This window comes from Carcharodon carcharias (assembly GCF_017639515.1).
Source record: "Carcharodon carcharias isolate sCarCar2 chromosome 27 unlocalized genomic scaffold, sCarCar2.pri SUPER_27_unloc_1, whole genome shotgun sequence".
NCBI lineage: Eukaryota > Metazoa > Chordata > Chondrichthyes > Lamniformes > Lamnidae > Carcharodon > Carcharodon carcharias.
The window spans coordinates 3468022-3492348 of NW_024470624.1; the positions used below are offsets into that span (position 1 = coordinate 3468022).

The window sequence follows — 24327 nt, forward strand, 5'->3', positions numbered from 1 at the left end:
TGAGTGAGGGGTCAGAGAAAGAGTTCTCCTCCCCCTCAAGATGTGGACTGTAAGAATCCTGGTTGGAAGGCCTTCTAAACTTCATTGCACAGTGAGAACAGCTGAACCGTCTATCCTCAGTGTCAACTCGCTGTGTGTCTGCTGGTTGGACAAATTACTCAATCCCTTCCCACACATGGAGCAGGTGAACACTCCCTACCCAGTGTGAAATCGCTGGTATGTCCGCAGATTGGATAACTGACTGAATCCCTTCCCACATTCAGAGCAGTTGAATGGCTTCTCCCTGGTGTGAACTCGCTGGTGAGTCATCTGGGTGGATAGATGAGTGAATCCCTTTCTACACTCAGAGCAGATGAATGGCCTCTCCCCAGTGTGAACTCGCTAGTGTGTCCGCAAGTTGGACGAATCACTGAATCCCTTCCCACGCTGAGAGCAGGTGAATGGCCTCTCCCTCATGTGAACTCGCTGTTGTGTTAGCAGATGGGATGAATTACTGAATCCCTTCCCACAATCGGAACAGGTGAATGGCCTCTTCCCAGTATGAACTCGCTGGTGTGTCTGCAGGTTGGATTAATGAGTGAATCCCTTCCCACATTCAGAACACGTGAACGGCCTCTCCCCAGTGTGACTGCGTTGATGAGCTTCCAGCTCAGATGGGAATTTGACTCCCTTCCCACAGTCCCCACATTTCCAAGGTTTCTCCATGGTGCGTGTCTCCTTGTGACTCTTCAGGTCTGACAATTATTTTTAGCTTCGTCCTCACACAGTACAGAGATACGGTCTCTCTCTGCTGTGAAAAGTTCGATGGTTTTTTTCAGACAGTGTAACTGATTGAAGTGCTTAGTCAGTGCACTGGAACATTGGTGCGGGTGTCTCGCTACTTTCCTGATCACACGGATGTTTAAAATCTTTAGGAGCAGAAAAAAACAGAGCAACATTATTCCTTCTAGATTCAAATGCTCATGTTATTCAGGTCCCATGAATCAAATGACTCTGTCAGATCTCAATGTGATGTTGGTTTGAGATTTCTGTCTGCAGATCCTCCTCTTCTAATATCCTGTAAAAGGAATTTACACAAGTCATCACTGTCAGTACAGGCTAGAAATTCAGAACAGACAATTCTAGTTTCTATGGAACATTCTTCCCTCTGTTGTTCCCCAATAGCTGTAAATCTCTATCCCACCCATTCTCCCTCTATTCTCACTCTGCTGTACCTAATAAACACCCAACATTACTGCACTCAAAATGTGTGTAATACACAGTACTCTGTTACATGATTACAGATACGTGAGGGAGAACTTCATGTGGTGATGACCTCGAACTCGCTGTCCATGAGAGTGGTGGAAGCGGAGATGATCAATAATTTCAAAATGAAATTAGATGGGCTTTTGAAGGAAATAAAGCTGCAGGTGAACGGGTATATAGAGGGGGAATGGGACAGACTGGATTATTCTACAGAGAGTTGGCATGGGCTCAAGTTGCCGAATGGACTCCTGTGCCCTAATGATTTTATAACTGTAAATATTTACTGCACTATACAAAAAATCTTGAAATAATAATATATATACTGTATGACAGATCCATCAATAATATATCTAATACGTACCATATAACTACACTAGACATATCTCTGTTGCTACGATAAAAGCAAAATACGGCAGATACTGGAAGTCTGAAATAAAAACAGAATATACTGGAAGAACTCAAATCTGAGAGCACCTGTGGGGGGTCCAAACAGAGTTAACGTTTTGAATATGTATGACACTTCTTCAGAGCTAAAGAGGACATATCTCTAATCAACTATCTAATGTGTACTATATAACAATACTGGACATATCTCCGTCCTATATTAATTTACTGTCCCCTTAATGTCAGCCATCTCCTGGGGAATCCGTCCCTTTAATTGTAAACATTAGGAAAGAGACCATCCTTTTAGCCAGACAAATAAATGTATAAATGTGTCAAGCTGAGGGAGCAAAGCATGTCAATGTCTTTAAGAGAGAGAGACCTGGGCCAACCTTTCCAGAGTCTGCATCCTCTCTGGATTCACTTCCTTTCCCTTCAGTTCCTTCTAGTCAACAATTTGCCCCCTGGATGAGAAAAGAAATGGAAAGGGGAAAAGAAATTGTTCTACTTACAGATGGTGTGTGAAATTCAATCTTCGTTCACACAAAGCCCGCGCTCTGATTGGCTGAGGACCAGAGTCCTTCCGGTCCTCCAACTCTTCCCATTGGTCAACTCTTCAGCAGAAAAGGAAAGTGGGTGGGGTCTCCCCCGCACATATGCATCTTCCCCTCCCTTGGACATGCGTAATCCCGGACCGCCAGCCTGCGCGGCGGATAGAGCGGTTTTCCTAGCGCGGGCGATTGTGGGAGCTGCGGCCTCCATTGCTCATCCGGAGCCCAGTCTCCACATCCTGGGACTGGGATGGAAAGTGGGGTGGGGGGCGCAACGACCCCACCATGACACAAGGTACATGTGGGTAGTCACTGGATTTGATTGTGACGCTCCCTTAGCAAAACAGTTTGTTAACTTCAGGTGTAAAGATTTTGATGCCTGGGTGACATATTGGGGAGGGCAATAGGTAAATGTGAAACTGAACCCGAGAGTCAGCACCTTCAGGGGAGGAGAATTGGGGAAAAGCTGGAGGAGGATACTAGGATGAATTAGTGTTTCAATCAATAAAGCGGAGGGAGTATGTGGGGGACAGAGATTTACAGTGCAAGAGGGTGAAACATGATCAATGTGAACTAGAATTATTAATTCTGAATTTCTCTCTTGTAGCGACAGTGATGATTTGATGACATCAACCGTATGGCACCCGGTCATTCCCCTGAAAGTTCTCTATGAAGTTAGCCCTCAGCCTTCTCTTTTCTGGGGTAAAGGTTCTCAGCCTGTTCAATACAGCCTGTAACTGAAACACTCTCAGTTCTGGGATCGTCCTTGTGAATCTTTCTTGCACTTTCTCATGGCCCTCTCTATCCTTTAAAAAAAACGGACACCCAGAACAGTTCACAATCTTCCAAGTGTGTTCTAACCAAGGCTTGAGACAAGTTTAACCTGACGTCTCTGCTTTTCAATGCTATTTCTCTAGAGATGAACCCCATATATAGGCCCCACAATTCAGGAAGGATGTCAAGGCCTTGGAAAGGGTGCAAGAATTTCGTACGGAGACAAGGATGAGGAACTTCAGTCATGTGAACATATTGCAGAGGCCGGGGTTGTTCTCCTTGTAGCAGTGAAGGCTAACAGGAATTTTGATAGAGATGTTCAAGATCATGGATGGTTTACATCAAGGAAATAAAGAGAAACTGTTTCCACTGACAGAAGGGTTGTTAACCAGAGGACACAGATTGAAGGTGATTGATATAAAAGCCAGAGGCGAAATGAGGAAGATAAATATTTACACAGTGAGGTGTTGTGATCTGGAATGCACTACCCGAAAGGCTGGTGGAAGCTGTTTTCAGGGCTCATGGGAAAAGGGCAGGGTAGTGGGATTATCTGAATAGCTCTTTCAAAGAGCCAGCACGGGCCAAATGGTCTTCTGTGCTGGAGATTCTGTGATCACAGATAAATAAATGTGTACCTGCAACATGTACAGTGATGTCAATAATGTCTGTAATTCCCATTGTACCCCTGCAATCTCTTTGAAAGGACTCGCTGACTCACCCAACTGCTCTGCTCATTCCCCACAGCCCTGTAAATTCTTCCCTTTCAAGTATTTACCCTTTGGAAAGATACTATTGAATCTGCTTTCAGGCAGATCAGAACAACTCTCTGCGTCAAAAAATAACATCTCACCTCCCCATCTGGCTCCAATTAGCTTAGAGGGACTCACTTTCTATGAAAGAGACTGCCAACCCCTCGCAACAACTTTCCCTAAAGTGCATAAATCTAATCAGGAAAGGTTCAAATAAAACAAATATTCTTACTGATCAAAGTTTATTAATGAAACAGGATGTGGTTAATAAAAAACAGAAAATTACTTGAAGATCAAAGGCAAGCAGAGTTAAAGCATGTGCATAATGCTCTGGACCCAAATAGTTTCTCTTCAGCTCCTCTGTACCTTGTTCCCATCAATCCCCGCTCTGGACAGGGACACTGAGCCACCAGGGAACGGTGGGGGACAGGGGGAGGGGTCACATCATCATCAACACTGGTCACCCCCTCCGCTGCCCCAATTGGTTGGAGGCCCATTTCCCAGTCAATCCGCCAGCACCTCCCTGTCTCTCTATTAGTGTGACCCCCATGGCAGTTTCATTCATTCAACTCAGAATGATTGATTTATTATATAAAAAAAATTTTCAAAAACAATTTGCAAGAACAGGTTAACAGGCAATTATAATCTGGAATTGTAACTATCTATCCCATTTAAAATACTCCAGGACACACATGCACACACACACACAAACTAAGGACAAACAGACAGGGTCTCTGCAGAGATGGGCTTTGGAGAATAGATTTATGAAGAAAAAGGATAAAGACTGGAAGGTTTTGACACAGTTGATCTTGAGTTCGCTCATGTGAAGACAGAATCCTAGTTCCAGAAGATCCCTGGAGGTTCTCAACAATGGAGCTTCAATGTGGAGGAAAATAGAGCTGGATCAATCCTTCTCCTCTCAGCCTCTCGGTTTTCCAAAGACAGACAATTTCCACTGAGATGAGGATTCTTAGCTGGATACTGTTAACCAATCTACTTGTGGCTAGACGAGAATGTGAGCAGGGCAGCTTTTCACTTTCTCCGTTCAGTCCCAACTGAATTTAAAAGAAGCAAGTTAAAAATTTAAAGCTCATCTCTGTCATGTGGTTTCCAGTAAATTACTCACCTGCCTTTAAACCAGTTTCTTTCCCCCCTCCATGTAAATAATTGCAGTTCAAACAAGCAAACACTTCTTTCCCCCTCAAGTACCCTGCTGGTCAGGTGATTTCTTAGAAAAGTCATGCTTGCTCCAGGCCCAGAGCTAAACTGTTGACCCTTTTAAAAGAAACCCAGGTCAGCTTCCAAATGCACCGATAATGCTGTGTCCTTCCATATTGTCCTGGAAAATATGTTTCTAATATGTGTCAGCTGTGGCTCAGTGGATCACACTCTCACCGCTGAGTCAGAAAGTTCAAGTACCAGTCCAGAGTCCTGAGAGCAAAAATCACATCCAACATTCCAAGTGCCAGCACTGAGAGAGTGCTGCACTGCGGGAGCTGCTGCCTTTTGGTTGAGACATGAACCCAATGGCCACGTCTCCTGTTTCTTTCGGACTTAGAAGCTCTGGTTTGAAGAAGAGCAGGGGAGTTATCTGGTGTCCTGGTCAATATTCATCCCTCAATCAACATCACCAAAAACATATCATCTGGTCATTATCACATTGCTGTTTGTGGGATCTTGCTGTGTGAAATTGGTTGCCACACTTCCTAAATTACAACAATGACTGCGCTTCAAAAGTATTTCATTGGTTGTAAAGCACTTTGGGGTGTATTGTGGATGTGAAAGGTGCTATATAAAGGCAAGTTTTTAAATTTAAAATTTATGTCACCTGATCTTGTTATCTGTAATTTAATTGATTTCAGCCACCTCCAACTTGCCATTTAATAAATTCACTTTGGTTCGGACAAGACTTTAACCAATTAAGGCAAAGGCAGAATTCTCTAGATAGTAAATTTAAAAAGAAGTTTATTAAAAGAAAAATGTTTACTTAACAATTTTAAGACATGGACTTTTACAACTTCATGCGGGTGATCAGTCTGTACAAGCGTAACCCTCTCTGGCTCCTTTGACAGTAATTCTTGTTGAATTCGCCCTTGGGAGTCTGGCTCCTTCTCTGACAGTAATTTCCTTGGAACTCGGCCTCGGGAGTCTTCAGTACTTGGCTAGCAAGGAAGACCTTCAGAACCTCTACTTTTATTCCCAAAGTGACCATTACCTCACGTCAGAGTTGGGCCTGTTGTAAGATGACAATTGGTCAGTTGGTTACTAGATTAATTTAATTAGATCCCCAATTACCTACACCACCTTCTCTCATTATATTACACAGGAATACAATAGAACTGTTTCATACTATCCCTTTATCTGATTCTAAACCATCCCTTATTCATAGAGATTAAATGTTGAGGCTAATCGGAGCTTGAAGGTCTCTCTTGCCAGTACATTTATCATCATTGCACATTCTTTACATACAAGCAATTAAGATTTTACAAGTTTACAGATAATTAAACTCAAAGTCTTTTACTCAACTACTGATTCATTATTGATTCATTAATTGTAACTCAGTTCAGGCTGACTAATTATTCAATCATCTGTTACTGGCAGGTAGTTAATTAAAGCATTAATGGCTGAAAAAAGAGACATCGAAGCTTTTCATCTTCCACTCATCAGGACATTCGCAAGAATACCAAATGTAAAGGGAACGACAATTTATGCTTCATGAGAAGAGAGTGCTGCTTGGAGGGAAAGTGGACACTAGTTGCTAGAGGTGTTGCCATAGATAATGCACCAATTAACTGATGACTGATGGTTAATTGCCAAGCTTTGTTTAAATTCAGATTGACTCTGGTCCAGTCTCTCCAATGAACTGAAGTCCCTCATTCCCATTGCCATTCTTGTAAATTTCTTCTGCACCCTCTCAAAGAACTTCACATCTTTCCTAAACTATAGGGCCCAGATATAGGGTGCCATTCTAGAGGGATAGAATTGAAAAGCAGGGAGGTTATGTTCAACTTGTCTCAAACAATGGTTAGACTACACTGGAAGTAATGTCAATATTTGTGATATCCATTTAGAAAAAGGAAATAGAGGCACTGGAGAAGGGGCAACAAGGATTCGCAAGAATAAAACCAGAACTGAGAGCATTTGACCCTCAGGAAAGGCTGAGGCTGCTTTTCTCTAGAAAAGACAAGACTGAAGGGTGACTTTTAAGATCCTGAAGGGGTTCAATTGAAATTCAATGAACTTAAAACCCTCCACCCTTCCCAGTTCACCAACTGTCAGAATGAACATGGTTCAGTCCTGGATGTGATAACAGCAGCAATAACAGCAGAATCCAGCCCCTGTAATCACTTGTGAACTCGCTGGTGTCTCAGCAGGTGGCATGACTGAGTGAATGTCTTCCCACACTCAGGGCAGGTGAACGGCCTCTCCCCAGTGTGTACTCGCTGGTGTGTCAACAGGTGGTACGCATCACTAAATCCCTTCCCACACTCAGAGCAGGCGAACGGTTTCTCCCCAGTGTGAACTTGCCGGTGTCTCAGCAAGTTGGATAACTGTCTAAATCCCTTCCTGCAATCAGAGCAGGAGAACGGTTTCTCTCCGGTGTGAACTTGCCAGTGTGTCAGCATGGTGGATAACTGAGCAAATCCCTTCCCACACTCAGAGCAGGTGAATGGCCTCTTCCTGGTGTGAACTTGCCGGTGTCTCAGCATGGTGGATGAATCACTGAATCCCTTTCCACACTCAGAGCAGGTGAATGGCTTCTCCTTGGTGTGAACTCGCCCATGTGTCAGCAGGCCAGATAACTGAGTGAATCCCTTCCCACATTCAGAGCACATGAAGGGCTTCTCCCCAGTGTGGACTCGTTGATGTGTCAGCAGGATGGATAACCGAGTGAATCCCTTCCCACACTCAGAGCAGGTGAATGGCCTCTCCCCGGTGTGAACACGCTGGTGTGTAAGAAGGCTGGATGACTTAGTGAATCCCTTCCCACATTCAGAGCAGGTGAATGGCCTCTCCCCAGTGTGAATTCGCTGGTGTGTCAGCAGGGCAGTTGAGTGAGTGAATCCCTTCCCACACCCGGAGCAGGTGAACGGTCTCTCCCCGGTGTGATTGCGTCGATGAGTTTCAAGAGCAGATGGGAAAAGGAACCCCTTCCCACAGTCCCCACATGTCCATGGTTGCTCCATGGTGCAGATGTCCTTGTGGCTCTCTAATTCAATGATCAGTTGAAGCTGCACCCACAAACAGAACACATGTATGGTCTCTCCGCGCTGTGAATGGTGCGATATCTTTCAGTCTGTGTAACTGGTCAAAACTGTTTCCACAGTAAGTGAACAGGAACACTCTCACTTGGGTATGTGTGTCCTGATGTTATTTCTGTCACAAGGATGTTTAAAATCTTCTGAAGCAAACAGAACTGACAATGTTTTCTCCTAGATTCAAGCTGTTGATATTCAGGTCCCGCTGAATCGACTGACTCTGTCACATTGTCTGGTATCTGTCTGTAAATCATGTGCTTCCGATATCCGGCAACAATTATTTACAAAAGTCATCACTGTCAATGCATGGTAGAAATTCAGAACAGACAATTCTCGTTTCCTGGAACAAATCTTTCCTCTCTCATTCCCCAAAATCCGTAAATCTTGGTCCCACACCTCTCCCTCCATTTGCAATCTCTGGATTAAACTGCACCCTCCCAATTCTCCTGAAGATGTTGATTCATGCTGATGGACAAATCCATGCTATACCGCTTCCTATCCAGAACACAGGGACCTGAAGTCATCAGGCAGGCTGAAAGAAACGGAAACGTTCACTCATTCACACTCATCGACGGATCCAGGCTCTCTGCTTCCTGTCCTGGACACAATACACCAGAAAATGCAGTGTGCAAGCCATATATCTATGTATATCTATATGACAAGATTCAATATGTTTACAACATACAGTAATGGATTTACTTCCTGTCCCTTCAGTTCCTGCAAGTCAACAATTTTCCCCAGAATGAGAAAAGAAATGGAAAGGGGGAAACATTGATTTCCTCACAGATGTTGCCCAGAGGAGGAAGTTTTAGTCTGAAGCTCATTGTCCAACTTCCGCTTTGTGATGTCCACAATGGAACCCTGCCTGAATCAGCCAATAGGAATCAATCCGCTCCGCGGTGACGTCGTCGAGTTCCAGTCTGCAGGCCAGGCGCGCAGACACGGGACCGCCCCCACCCCCCCCCCCCCCACCAAACAACCCCCCACCCCCATTGATCCTCCTCCCCCTCCTCCTCCTCGAGCCAAGGTTTCCAGGTAACCGGCTGACGGCTCCGGCCAGAGCGAGAAGCCGCTCGGAGAACGAGGGAGAGGGGAAGATGCGCATGTGCAGGGGAGAGCCCGCCCCTTCATGCTGAGGGTTTGGCCAATGGGAAGAGTTGTGGGAACCGGAAGGACTCTGGTCTTCCAGCCAATCAGAGCGCGGGCTTTGTGTGAATGAAGATTGAGCTTCACACAGACTAAAACTTACTTCTGTGTCCAACATCTGTGAGTAAAACACTTTATTTTCTCCTTTCCATTTATTTTCTCATTCTGGGGGCAAATTGTTGAATTGTAGGATCTGAAGGGAAAGGAAGTGAATCAAGGGAGAGTGCAGACTCTGGAAAGGTTGGCCCAGGTCTCTCTCTCTTAAAGACATTGACATCCTTTGCTCCCTCAGCTTGACACATTTATTTGTCTGGCTAAAAGGATGGTCTCTTTCCCAATGTTCACAATGAAAGGGGTGGTTTCCCCAGGAGATGTCTGACATTTAAGGGGACAGTAAATTAATATAGAACAGAGATATCTCTAATGTTGTTTTCTGATACATATTCGATATATTATTTATGGTTCTGTTATTAAGTTGACTTATTATTTCTAGTGCTGTAATATAGTATTGTATCTACATTATATATTTCCAGTCATAGTCATTAGAGCACAGAAGGAGTCCATTCAGTAACTCGAGTCCATGCTAACTCTGTAGAGCAATCCAGAGAGTCCCATTCCCCCTCTATATCCCCGTTCCTCTACAAGTTTATTTCATTCAAGTGTCCATCCAATTTCATTTTGAAATAATTGATTGTCTCCACTTCCACCACTGTCAGTAAATACAGTTATAAAAAGATTCTCAAATCTTTGGACAAGAAGACGTGAGCATGGATCTGTTGCTCAGCATGAATGAGTAGCTTCAGGAGAATTGGGAGGATGTCCATTTGGTACAGCAGAGTGAGAATGGAGTGAGAGTTTGTGGGAGACGGAGATTTACAGCTTTTAGGGAACGAGAGGGGAAAGGATGTTCCATAGAAACTAGACTTGTCTGTTCTGAATTACTATGCTGTACTGACAGTGATGACTTTTGTGAACTCCTTTCACAGAATATTAGAAGGGGAGCATTTGCAGACAGAAATCTGAAATCCAAACATCATGCCAAGCACTGCCAGAATGACTCAATTCATCATAATATGAATATCCTCAGCCTTTGCATCTAGAAGGAGAAATGTTTGCCTGTTTTGTCTGCTTCAAAATGTTTCAAACATCAGGGGGACCAGAAAGGACCTGAGACACACACACGAGAGTGAGAGTATTGCCAGTACACTGATTGTGGAAAGAGCTTTAACTAGCTACACAGCCTGAAAAAGCATTGAATCTCAAGAGCCAGAAGGATACGCGCAACATGGAGAAACTGTGGAAATGTGGGGACTGTGGGAAGGGATTCCTGACCCCATCTGCACTGGAAACTCATCGACGCATTCACACTGGGGAGAGGCCGTTCACCTGCTCTGAGTGTGGGAAGGGATTCTCTCAGTCATCCTACCTGCTGGTACACCAGCGATTTCACAGTGGGGAAAGACCATTCACCTGTTCTGAGTGTGAGAAGGGATTCACTGCTTCATCCCACCTGAAGACACACCAGCGAGTTCACACCAGAGAGAGACCATTTAGCTGCTCGGAGTGTGGTAAGGGATTCAGTCATACTTCTGCCCTGCTGAGGCACCGGCGAGTTCACACCAGGGAGAAGCCGTTCACCTGCTCCGAGTGTGGGAAGAGTCTTAGTAATTCATCTGCCCTGCTGAGGCACCAGCGAACTCACAGTGGGGAGAGGCCGTTCACCTGCTCTGAGTGTGGGAAGGGATTCACCGACTTATCCACGCTGCAGATCCACCAGCGAGTTCACACGGGAGAGAAGCCGTTCACCTGCTCCGAGTGTGGGAAGGGATTCATTCAGTCAACCTCTCTGCGGACACACCAGCGAATTCACACCAGGGAGAAGCCATTCACCTGCTCTGAGTGTGGGAAGGGATTCACTCAGTTATCCCACTTGCAGAGGCACCAGCGAGTTCACACTGGGGAGAGACCTTTCACCTGCACTGTGTGTGGGAAGGGATTTACTCAGTCATCCAGCCTGCTGACACACCATGTCACTCACACGAATGAGAGACCTTTTAAATGCTCTGACTGTGGGAGTTGTTTCAAAAGCTCTCAGGTACTGATGGCCCACCAGCGCATTCACACTGAGGAGAGACCGTTCAGCTGCTCTCACTGTGCAAAGAGATTTAGAACATCGTCCAAACTGCGGAGTCACCAACGAGTTCACACCGGGGAGAGGCCATTCACCTGCTCCATGTGTGGGAAGGGATTCACTCGGTCATCCCATCTGCTGAGACACCAGCGAGTTCACAATTGATTACAGGAATTGGATTCTGCTGTTATTGCTGCTGTTAATCGCATCCAGGACTGAACCATGTTCATTCTGACAGTTGCTGAAGTGGGAGAGTCAGAGAGTTTCTTTCTGCTGGACTGACCGGTCTCATGACTTTGATTCCAATGGGCTGATGCTCTTCAAGCCTGGGTGTACACATTTACACTGAAATGGTCCACTAAAGCTGATGAAGGACATTTATTTCATCCTGGACAGTAAATAGTGTCTTCCCTAACAATGCAGGTAGATCTAAAATAAATACATTTGTCTCTGTTCCATTGAGTCTACAGCACAGGGCCAGGCCAGTCGGCTCAATTGGTCTCTGTCAGTATTTATGCTCCACATGAGCCTCCACCCACCCCTCTTCATCTCCCCCTGCCAGCATATCCTTCTATTCAATTCTAGCTTCCCCTTAAATGTATTCATGCTATTCACCTCAACCACTCACTGTTGTAGTGAGTTCCACTACCTCACCACTCACTGGGTAAAAAGGTTTCTCATGAAATCCTTATTGGATTATTGAACACCTTCATCATCTTAAATTTTTCCATCAGGTCACCCTTCAGTCTTCTCTTTTCTAGAGAAAAGCAGCCCCAGCCTTTCCTGAGAGTTAAATGCTCTCAGTTCTGGTATTATTCTTGTGAATCTTTGTTGCCCCTTCACCAGTGCCTCTATTTCCTTTTTCTAAATGGAGATCACAAATGTTGACAGTACTCCCAGTGTAGTCTAACCATGGTTCGAAACAAGTTGAACATAACCTCCCTGCTTTTCAATTCTATCCCTCTAGAATGGAGCCCTACATCTGGGCCCCACACTTTAGGAAAGATGTGAAGTTCTTAGAGAGGGAGCAGAGGAGATTTACAAGAATGGCACCAGGGATGAAAGGACCTGGAGACAGATTCACTCATGGTTTTCCACAGAGAACTGGATCATTATTTGAAGAGGAGAAATTGGCAGGGTTATGGGGAAAAGGTGGGGGGAGTGGCTTTGGGTGAGTTGCTCTTGCAGAGAGCTGGCACAGACACAATGGGCTGAATGGCCTCCTTCAGTGTTGTAACCACTCCATGGTTCCAGAACACCAGCTCGCTGATTCTATTCAACACGGCATGACGGAGGGTAGCACTTTCGCCTCTGAGTCAGGAGGTGGGGTGTTCGAATCCCCACTCCAGAGTCTTGAGCCACCATAATCTAGGGTCCACACTCCCGGTGCCAGTACTGATGGACAGCCATCCTGTTGGAGGGACCGTCTTTCAAGTGAGACATTAATCTGAGGGCCCATCCGCCCTCTCAGGTGGATGTACTACACTGAATTGGAAGGAGAGCAGGAGGAGGAGGAGTTCACCCAGCGTCCTGGGGTTCGATATTTATCCATCAACCAACAGTAAAAATAGATGATCTGGTGATCATCACATTGCTGTCTGTGGAATCTTGCTGTGCACAAATTGGCTGCCAGGTTTTCTGCAATGACACTTCAGAAGGAGCTTCAGTGGCAGTGAAACACATTGAGATGCCCTGAGGTGGTGAAAAGCACTATAGAAATGCAGATTTCTTTTTATTCCGACACGCTCCTATCCTCACAGGCAGATCGTCCAGCAGCAGCATGAGTCAGCACGAGCCAGCTGACTGGGGGGCAGGAACTCCCACTGTGGACTGAGGCTGCTTCCCTTCAGAGGCCACTGAATCCATTGTGGAAAGTGGCCATTTAAAGAGGGTGCCTTGACTTGCTGGTCTGAGAATCCAGCCCTTTTCCCCCTGTGTAGTGCTGGCCGAGAATAGATATCGGGGGCTCAATGAACTGAAAGTATCTCTTCTACTGAAGATGGGCGGAGGTAATGTTTTCATCCCTGTTATTCTGTTTGTCTGTAAACAACTTATCTCACAAACTAATGGATGGATTTTAACAAAACTCAGTACACCGACAGGATATGGCCCATGGAAGAATTGATTTGTTTTTGGTGATTATCTGGATCCTGGAATTTTTGAAGGGATCCATTCACATTGGGAGATGGGGAGAATTGATTTTTTATTTTCAATTGTTGTAGTTTGTTTTATTTTGAATGTTGATTGTTTTTGAATGTTGTGGATTGTCTCCGCTGCTGGGGTGGAATTTGTCACAGCTGTCAAGATGTGAGCAGAGTTTTCAGAGCTGGTTATTAGATGTGCAGATGCAAACTCTTAATAAATATGGTTTTTTTTCTTCATTTCAGATACAGAGCATGTTTTCATCCCTGTTTGTCTGTCTGTAATACATCTCACAAACTAATGTATGTACTTGAACAAGTGTGGTACACAAATATGATCTGGCCCAAGGAAGAAAATTACTACATTTGGTGACGATGTGGACCACATCCAGATCCTGGAATTTTTTGTATTCGTTCACAGAGCCCAGTCCTCTGCAGGCGAAAGGAATTTGTCCAGGCAGTTCACCTTGTCAATTAAACAAAAGCTTGGTGGACAATTATTCCCTGGTGCATTCCCCATGGCAACCCCTCAACCAATCAAAGTCTATGTGTCAACCAATCAACACCTTGTTTCTCAGTCAGTATAAATTGTTGCTCCCTTTGACATTTGGTATTAGACCATAAGACATAGGAGCAGAAATTAGGCCATTCAGCCCATCGAGTCCACTCTGCCATTCAATCATGGCTGCTAAGTTTCTCAACCTCATTCTCCCACCTTCTCCCCATAACCTTTGATCCCCTTACCAATCAAGAACCTATCTATCTCAGTCTTAAATATACTCAATGACCTGGCTTCCACAACCTTCTGTGGCAATGAACTTCATAGATTCACCATTCTCTGGCTAAAGAAGTTTCTACTCATCTCTGTTCTAAAAGGTCTTACTCTGAGGGTGTGGCCTTGGGTCCTAGTCTCTCCTACTAATGGAAACATCTTCTCACGTCCACTCTATCCAGGCCTTTCAGTATTCTGTAAGTTTCAATCAGATCCCCCCTCATCCTTCTAAACTCCATCGAGTATAGACCCAGTATTCTTGCATGTGTCCTGATGAGTGCGAGACAAAAAGCTTCAATAGCATGTCTCATTTTTCAGAAATACTCAAATTTTTAAAAGTGTTTGTTAACATTGGGAGATTAGGTGAAGGAATGATTTGTTTCATCTCTAACAATTTATTGTAAACAATGGTAACAAACTGTCATCAAAAAAGTCACATACATTTGCATTACCAAGTCAGTTAATTTTAGTGGTAAATGTTCGCGATCCAGATCATTTTTCAGATCTGAAGATCAATTCTATACATGTTGTTAAAAATTCTGTTTAGAAATGATCGTTTCTGCTCACTGCACAATGATAAAGCAATGTGCAGCCATCAGCTAATCCCACACTCCCAATGAAGTCTATAGTCTGGTGTCAGCTGATTGTGGAATCACAAACAAGCTGATGTCATCTTATGATATCATCACAATAGAATGTGATGACATCAGCAGATTACACAATCCCAATGGAATGTGATGATGTCAGCTTGATCTTAGACATAAGCGGTGTGATGGGAAATGTACAGAACTGGACCAGTTTTCTTCAATAGAGAAACTCTGCTGCCCGTCTCCCAACTCACACTCAGTCCCGTTCACCTATCACCCCCTGTGCTCACTGACCGACATTGGCTCCCACTCAAGCAATGCCTCCATTTTAAACTTCTCCTCCTTGGGCCCGATTTTACCTCTGTAAAAGTAAATGGGATTTTGAATTAAGCTAAATTCTGGCCCACTCTTTTCAAATCCCTCCAGAGCCTCCTTTTTTTCAAATCACCACGTGGTCACACACACTCTCCCCATCTCTGCAATATTCTCCATCCCTACAACCCTCCGAGATATCTGCGTTCCACTAATTCTGGCCTCTTCATTATCCCCAGTTTCTATTGAACAGCCACTGGAGGCCGTGTCTTCAACTACTTGGGCCCCATGCTCTGGAATTCCCTCCCTAAATCTCTCTGCCCCTTGATCTTTTTTGCACCTTTAGGACATTCCTTGAAAGCTACCTTTCTGACTAAGCTACTGGTCACCTGAGCTACTATCTCTTTAAGTGGCTCCGTGTCATCTTCTGTTTGGTAATCGCACCTGTGAAGCTTTCTGGGATGTTTAAAGGTGCTATATGAATGCAGGTTGTTTCTGTTGTGTCTGAATTATTTTCAGGGGATGTTGCTATTGTTAAGCAGTCAAACACTTTCTTGCTGTGTGCAGAGAGAGCTACAGGAAGGCTGTTGACTACAATCGGCCATGCATGGCTTTGTTTGATGTTGAAATATGGAGGAGTGGAGATATTGTTATATTGGTCACTCAGAGCTGAACAGAAACCCATCTCTTTAAATACAGATACAGGGAAGAGGCTGAAATGAAATTTGTCCCTTTTAACCTGCACAAAAGCAGGAGGCTCAGATTCCCAGGCTGCAGAATGAGTCCATTTGGCCCATCATGCCCCTGCCATCTCTTTGAAAGAACTCTCTGATTCATCCAACTGCTCTGCTCTTTCCCCAGAACCCTGCAAATTCTTCTTTTTCGAGTATTTACCCTTTGGAAAGATACTATTGAATCTGCTTTCAGACAGATTAGAACAACTCGCTGTGTCAAAAAATAAAATCTCATCTTCCCCTCTGGCTCCTTTGCCAATTACCTTAGAGGGGCTCACTTTATGTTAAATAGCCTGCCAACCCCTCTCACCCACTTTCCCTGAAGTACATGAAGCTAATCATGAAAAGTCCAGAAAAATGAAATACTTTTATTGGTAAAAGTTTATTCATGAAACAGGACATGGTTAATAAAAAAGAAAATTACTTGAGGATTGAAGACAACCAGTGTAGAAGGATGTGCACAATGTTCTGGATCCAAATGGTTTCTCTTTAATTCATCTGTCCCCTGTTCACTGCCCTCTTTGTGGAACACCTCTGCTCAGTCCACAAGCATGACCGTGACTTTCCAGTTGCTGCCATTATAATTCACCACCTTGCTCTCATGCTTACATTTCTGTCCTCGGCCTGCTGCAATGTTCCCGAAAAGCCCAACACAAGCTGGATGAACAGCACCTCATCCTCCAATGAGGCAATTTACAGCCTCCTGGACTCAATATTGTGTTCAACAACTTTAGACCGTCAACTCTGTTCTCTGTTTTGATTTTTTTTTTGCCAAGTGCTAGTCTGCAGCTTCTTTTCATGTTTCTGCTTTCAGACAGAGCTGTCCTTTATTCTGCCGTTAACATTTACTCTGGACCAATGCTTCCTTTCTTTTTGCAACCATTACCTCTCCCTTTTCCTTTAGTTCCATGACATTTTTGTTATTTAATCTCGCCTGCCCTCTATCCAATCCCTGACTTTCCCTTTTGCTCTACCTGACCCTCCCCCATTTCTCAACAGCATTAAACCCATCACATTTCTCCCTCTCTCAAGTTCTGAGGAAGAGTCATATTGGACTGGAAAAGTTAATTCTGTTGCTCTCTCCAAAGATGCTGCCAGACCTGCTGAGTTTTACTTGCATTCTCTATATTTATTTCAGATCTACCTTAGTGGTAGGATTAATCACTATTTACTATCCAGGATAAAACAAATCTATTTTCATCAGCTTTTGTAGATCATTTCAGTGGACATGTGCACTCCCAGGCTCAAAGAGCATCAGCCACTGCAATCAAAGTCATGAGACCAGCCAGTCCAGCAGAAAGAAACCCTCCAACCCTCCCACTTCACCAAGTGTCAGAATGAACATGGTTCAGTCCTGGATGTGATGAACAGCAGCAATAACAACAGAAACCAACTCCTGTAATCACTTGTGAACTTGGTGTCGCTGCAGGTGGGATGACAGAGTGAATCCCTTCCCACACTCAGAGCAGGTGAACGGCCTCTCCCCAGTGTGAAAACACTTGTATGTTCGGAGATCAGAAGAATTACTGAATCGCGTCCCACACTCAGAACAGAAGAACAGCCTCTCCCCAGTGTGAACTCGTTTGTGTGTCTGCAGGTGGGATGAATGAGTGAATCCTTTCCCACACTCGGAGCAGGTGAAAGGTCTCTCCCCAGTGTGAACTCGCTGGTGTCCCTGCAGGTGGGATACCTGAGTGAATCGCTTCCCGCACTCAGAGCAGGTGAATGGCCTCTCCCCGGTGTGAACTCGCTTGTGTGTCAGTAGGTTGGATGAATCAGTGAATCCCTTCCTGCACTCAGAGCAGGTGAACGGCCTCTCCCCGGTGTGAACTTGTTGGAGTGACTCCAAGGACGATAACCAACTGAATTGCTTCCCACAAACAACGCAGGTGAACGGCCTCTCCCAACTGTGACTGCGCTAATGAATTTCCAGGGGAGATGGGTATTTGAATCCTTTCCCAGAGTCCCCACATTTCCATGGTTTCTGCATGGTGCAGGTGTCCTTGAGTCTCTCCAGGTTCAGTGATCAGTTGAAGCCTCATCCTCGCACAGAACACATGCACGGTCTCTCCTCACTGTGAATGGTGTATTTTTTCAGGCTGCGTAACTGGCTAAAGCTCTTTCCACAGTCAGTGCATTGGTACACTCTCACTCAGGTGTTTGTGTCTCGGTACTTTTCCAGTCACACTGATATTTAAAATCTCTTGAAGCAAACAGAACAGACAAGCATTTCTCCTTCCAGATTCAAAGGCCGGTTATACTCAGGTCCCATGAATCAAGTGGCTGCATCAGATCTTGATGTGATGATTGGTTTGAGATTTCTGTCTGCAAATCCTTCCCTTCTAATATCCTGTAAAAGGAGATGACAAAAGTCATCACTGCCAGTACAGGATAGAAATTCAGAACAGACAATTCTAGTTTCTATGGTGCATTCACTCCGTAAAAACTGTACATCTTGATCCCACACACTCCCTCTCAATTCTCATTCTGCAGTATCTAATATACACCCAATAGTACTGCACTAAAATGTGTGTAATACATAGTACTTTATCTCATAATTAGAGATAAATGGAGTGAGGGAAAAATCTATTTCGACAGCCAGTGGTGATGCCCTGGAACTCATTGCCTATGAGGCTGGTGGAAGTGGAGAGGGTCTTGATTTCAGAATGAAATTGAAGGGAATAAACTTGCCGGGGAACGGGGATATAGAGGGGGAATGGGACTGACTGAATTGCTCCACAGAGAGTCGGCATCTACTCGACCTGCTAAATGGACTCCTTCTGTGTCATAATGACTCTATGACCGGCAACATATAACGTAGTTACAGTACCATATTACAAGACTAGAAATAATAATACACACATTATTACAGAACCATCAATAACATAGCTAATTTGTACCATATAACAACACTAGACATGTCTTTGTCCAATATTAATTTACTGTCCCCTTAAATGTCAGCCATCTCCTGGGGAAACCACCCCTTTAGTTGTGAACTTGAGAAAAGAGACCATCCTTTCATCCAGCCAAATAAATGTGTCAAGCTGAGGGAGCAAAGGTTGTCAATGTCTTTAAGAGAGAGAGAGAGAGAGAGAGACCTGGGCCAATCTTTCCAGAGTCTGCTCCCTCCCTGGATTCACTTCCTTTCCCTTCAGTTCCTGCAAGTCAACAATTTCCCCCCAGGATGAGAAAAGAAATGGAAAGGGGGAGAAAAGAAAGTGTTTTACTCACAGCTGTTGGACACAGGAAGAAGTTTCAGTCTGTGTGAAGCTCAATCTTCATTCACACAAAGCCCGCACTCTGATTGCACTCTTCCCATTGGTCAACCCCTCAGCATGATGGGAAGGGGGCGGGCTAACCCCCAGCACATGCGCAGCTTCCCCTCCGGAGTTCGCCGTGCGGCTTCTCGCTCTGGCCGTCAGCCGGTTGCCTGGAAACCTTGGCTTGAGGAGTTGGAAGGGGAGGGGGAACAATGGGTGGGGGCGGGGCTCCCCTTGTCCGCGCGCCTGGTCTGCAGACTGGAACCCGAGGTCGTCGCCGTGGAGCAGAGTGATTCCTATTGGCTGATTGAGGCAGGGTCCATTGTGGATGTCACAATGCGGAAGTTGGACAATGAGCTCCAGACTAAAACTTCCTCCTCTGGGCAACATCTGTAAGGAAATCAATGTTTCCCCCTCTCCGTTTCTTTTCTCATTCTGGGGGTAAATTGTTGACTTACAGGAACCGAAGGGAAAGGAAGTGAATCCAGGGAGGGTGCAGACTCTGGAAAGGTTGGCCCAGGTCTCTCTCTCTCTCTCTTAAAGACATTGAATCCTTTGCTCCCTCCCTTGACACATTTATTTGTCTGGCTAAAAAGATGGTCTCTTTCCTCATGTTCACAATTAAAGGGGTGGTTTCCCCAGGAGATGGCTGACATTTAAGGGGACAGTAAAATAACATAGGCCAGAGATATGTCTAGTGTTGTTTTATGGTACATATTAAATGTTCTATTTCTGCTTCTCTAATAAATAATATTTATTATTATTTTTAGCCCTGTAATATAGCACTGCCGCTATGTTACATATTTCCAGTCATAGAGTCATTACAGCACTGAAGGAATCCATTCGGCAATTCAAGTCCTTGTCTACTCTCTGTAGAGCAATCCAGTCAGTCCTGTTCCCTATCTCTATCCCTGTTCCCCTGCAGGTTTAATTCCTTCAATTTCATTTTGAAACCGCTGATTGTCTCCGCTTCCACCAGTCAATGAGTTCTAGGTCTAGCGGCCTGCATGAAGATTTTTAGGCTTCTGTGTCCTGCACAAGAACCACTATGTGTGGATCTGTTGATCAACATGAATCGGCACCTTCAGGAGAATTGGGAGGGTGTGTATTAGGTACAGCAGAGTGAGAATGGAGGGAGAGTGTGTGGGGCAGAGATTTACAGTTTTTGGTCAATGAGAGAGGAAAGAATGTTTCATAGAAACTAGAATTGTCTGTTCTGAATTTCTATCTTGTACTGACAATGATGACTTTTGTAAACTTCTTTTATAGGATATTGGAAGGGGAAGATTTGCGGACAGAAATCTCAAACCAAGCATCACATCAAGATCTGACCGAGTCGGTCAATTCTTCGGGAGCTGAATATCAATGGCCTTTAAAACTAGAAGGAGAAATGTTTGCCTGTTCTGTCTGCTTCAGAAAATTTAAAATCAGTGTTATTGGAAAAGCACTGAGACACACACACCCGAATGAGAGTGTTCCAGTGTACTGACTTTGGAAGGAGCTTTAACCAGTTACGCAGCCTTAAAAAGCATCCCCATTTACTGCAGCAGGAGCGGCTGTACACATGCTCTGTGTGTGGACGCTCAGTTGATCATGAATCTGAAGAGACCCAAGGACACCTGCTGCATGGATAAACAGTGAACATTTGGAGACTGTAGGAAGGGATTGATATCCCCATCAAAGCTGGAAATTCATTAACACAGTCACACTGGGGAGTGGCCATTCACCTGCCCTGTGTATGGGAAGGGATTTACTCAGTCATCCCACTTGCAGACACACCAGCGAGTTCACACCAGGGAGAGACCGTTCACTTGCTCCGAGTGCGGGAAGGGATTCACTCGGTCATCCCACCTGCTGAGACACCAGCGAGTTAACACCGGGGAGAGTCTGTTCACCAGCTCCATGTGTGGGAAATGGTTCACTGATTCATCCAGTCTGCTGAGGCACCATATCACTCACACCAATGAGAGACCCTTTAAATGCCCTGACAGTGGGAGTGGCTTCAAAAGTTCTCAGGAACTGATGTTTCACCAGCGCATTCACACTGAGGAGAGACCATTCAGCTGCCCTCACTGCACAAAGAGATTTCGAAGGTCATCCAACCTGTGGGAACACCAGTGAGTCCACACCAGTGAGAGGCCATTCACCTGCTCTGCGTTTGGGAAAGGATTCATTCAGTTGTCCAAATTGCAGATGCATGAGCGAGTTCACATTGGGGAGAGGCCGTTCACCTGCTCTGATTGTGGGAAGGGATTCAAGGATTCATCCACCCTGCTGAGACACCAGTGAGTTCACACTGGGGAGAGGCTGTTCACCTGCTCCGTGTGTGGGAAGGGATTTGCTTATTTATCCAGCCTGCTGAGACACCAGCGAGCTCACAGTGGGGAGAGGCTGTTCACCTGCTCTGAGTGAGGGAAGGGATTCACTCAGTCATCCAACCTGCTGAGACACCGGCGAGTTCACACGTGATTCCAGGGATTGGATTTTGCTGTTATCGCTGCTGTTAATCACATCCAGGACTGAACCATGTTCATTCTGACACTTGGTGAAGTGGGAGGGTTGGAGGGTTTCTTTCTGCTGGACTGGCCGGTCTCACGACTTTGCTTCCAGTGGGCTGATGGTCTTTGAGCCTGGGAGTGCGCTTTTCCACTGAACTGGTCCACAAAAACTGATGAAGGACATTTATTTTATCCTGGAGAGTAAATAGTGTTTTTCCTATCACTACAGGTAGATCGAAAATAAATACCTTTGTCTCTGTTCCATTGAGTTTCGGGACTGGAGAAAGAATTTATGAGAACGGAACCAGGGATGATGGACTTCAGTTAATTGGAGAGACTGGAGCAGCTGAAATTCCTCTCTTTAGATCATAGAGTCATTAGGTTGGACACGGAACCATCATGTTCCTGACTGTAGAAGGCTCCCTTTAGAGCAAACCAGTCAGTCTCATTGCCCTGCTCTATCCCCATAACTCTGTAGGTCTATCTCCCTCAAGTGGTCATCCAGCTTCCTCTAGAAACTATTCCCTCATCTCTGCTTCTACCACCCTCATAGGAAGTGGGTTCCAGTTCATTACCACCCGCATGAAATGTACACGCATCTCATAGACACAGAAGGAGGCCAGCCCTGCCCGTTTGAAATAAATACTCAATTAATCCCATTGCCCTGCAATTTTCTTTTCCTTTCAAGATTCTGTCCAGTTCCCTTTTGAAAGATACAGTCAAAACTGCTTCTCGCACTGTTTTCATGCAGTGCATTCCAAATCACGACAACTCGCTGTGTTTTCAAACCAATCATTCAGGATATAGTGTGTGTGGATTTTCACAGAGTATACAAAAACGTGTCAAAGACATGTTATTTCCATTAATAATTACAGGGCCTTAATTTTATGATTTTGATGAGGGGACCGAGTGACATGTATCATTTTTGTGGACAACTGGAAAAAATTGCACTCCTTTAGCACCTCTTGCTAGCACAAGACCCCCGTAGCATTTTAAATCAGGTGCAGTGCCTTTGAAGTGGAGTCACTGCTGTAATGTAAGAAACTGTAGGTAGGCCTGCGAAGTCAAATTTTGTTTTAAAACTCAAATCACTTTCATATTATATTCACAGTTATGAGTAACAAGGTCAAGGAAGCCATCTTAATTTAACATCTGGCTTCTTGTATGGTTTCACAGTCTGTAACTTTTCTTCCTTAACTATATATCGATCTTGGATTAAAAGCCAGTTATGAAATATCTAAATAATCAACCCCTTGATTATTTGATACTGAGTTCTGTAAAACTCAAAGCACAGTATGCAACATTAGATGTGATTCTGCGATTGGACAACATTTGCTAAAATATGCTGACAACTAATTTAGGATTATCAGTCGAACTTGCAGTGTAGTGCACTAATGTGTTCTAAAAACTACATATATTAATACTCAGAGCCCTCTTATTTGCAGACAGGAAGAACATGTACACACATTCACCTGTTTCAACTGAATAAAATAGGCAACAGCCATACTCTGGTTCATTCGCCATGGCAATGCATTGACTAATCAGAGTCAACCTGCCTGGTTTGAATTTAAACAACCCTTGGCAGTTGACTATCAGTCATCAGTTCAATGGTGCATTCTCCCTGTCAACGCCTCTACCAATCAAAGTCCATTTCGCCAACCAATCAGCCCTCTCTTCTCATGAAGTATTAATTGTTGTTCCCTTTGCACTTGGCATTCTTGCAAATGCTCTGATGAGTGCAAGATGAAAAGCTTCGACATGTCTCTTCTGCAAATACTATCTTAAATAACTACCAGCCAGGAACAGATGATTGAATAAGTCGTGTTGAGTTACAATTAATGAATCAATAATGAATCAGTAGTTATAGTAAAGACAGAGTTTTATTTGCTGTAAGAATGTAAAAGCTTAACTGCTGTGAATGTAAAGAACGTGCAATGAAAGATAAATGTACTGGCAAGAGAGACCTTCAAGCTCTGATTAGCCTCAAAGTTTGAATCTCTATAAATAAGGATAAAAAAGGCATAGTATGAAACAGTTTTGTTGTATTCTTGTCGAAGATAATGAGAGAAGGTGGTGTAAGTAATTGGGGAACCAATTAAATTAATCTAGTAACCAAACTGACCAATTATTATGTTACAACAGGCCCAATTCTGACGTGAGGTAATGGTCACTTTGGGGATAAAAGTAGAGGTTCTGAAGGTCTTCCTTGCTAGCCAAGTACTGAAACTCCCGAAGCCAAGTTCCAAGGAAATTACTGTCAAAGAAGGAGACAGACTCCCGAGGGCGAGTTCCACAAGAATTACTGTCAAAAAAGGAGCCAGAGCGGGTTACGCTTCTACAGACTGATCGCCTGCATGAAGTTGTAAAAATCAATGTCTTAAAGTTAAGTAAACCTTTTTCTTTTAATAAACTTCTTTTTTAAATTTACTATCCAGACAATTCTGCCTTTGCCTTAATTGGTTAAAGTCTTGTCTAAATCGAAGTTAATTCATTAAATGGCAAGTTGGGGTGACTGAAATCAATTATGTAACAGAGAACAAGATCAGATAATATCAATCTTAAATTTTAATAATTGCATTTATATAGCGTCTTTCACAACCACACAATGTCCCAACGTGTTTTACAGCCAATAAAGTATTTTCAAAGTGCAGTCACTGTTGTAATGTGGGAAACATGGCAGATTTACACACAGCAAGATCTCACAAACAGCAATGTGACACTGACCAGATAATCTGTTCTTAGTGATGTTAAATGATGAAAATCAGCCAGGACACTGGGGATAATTCC

The 24327-nt window shown here is 44.3% G+C and overlaps 1 protein-coding gene, 1 long non-coding RNA gene and 1 pseudogene across 2 annotated transcripts; 2 read left to right on the forward strand and 1 right to left on the reverse strand.

Annotated features, from left to right (window-relative positions):
- Positions 1–354: 354 nt before the first annotated feature.
- Positions 355–18054, reverse strand: LOC121273612 (annotated as a pseudogene).
- Positions 9183–11401, forward strand: LOC121273668 (zinc finger protein 2 homolog). The gene is made up of 2 exons (XM_041180823.1): positions 9183–9225; positions 10092–11401. The coding sequence occupies exon 2, from the start codon at positions 10391–10393 to the stop codon at positions 11399–11401; it is 1011 nt and encodes a 336-aa protein (XP_041036757.1). The 5' UTR covers positions 9183–9225; positions 10092–10390.
- A 1219-nt stretch (positions 18055–19273) lies between the features above and the next one.
- LOC121273676 lies at positions 19274–23967 on the forward strand. The gene is made up of 3 exons (XR_005942060.1): positions 19274–19434; positions 20312–21327; positions 23683–23967. It is a non-coding gene; the product is annotated as an uncharacterized LOC121273676 (long non-coding RNA).
- Positions 23968–24327: the final 360 nt, after the last annotated feature.

Coding starts and splice junctions, on each gene's coding strand:
- LOC121273668 (XM_041180823.1), top strand. CDS start 10,391: ATGGAGAAACTGTGGAAATGTGGGGACTGTGGGAAGGGATTCCTGACC.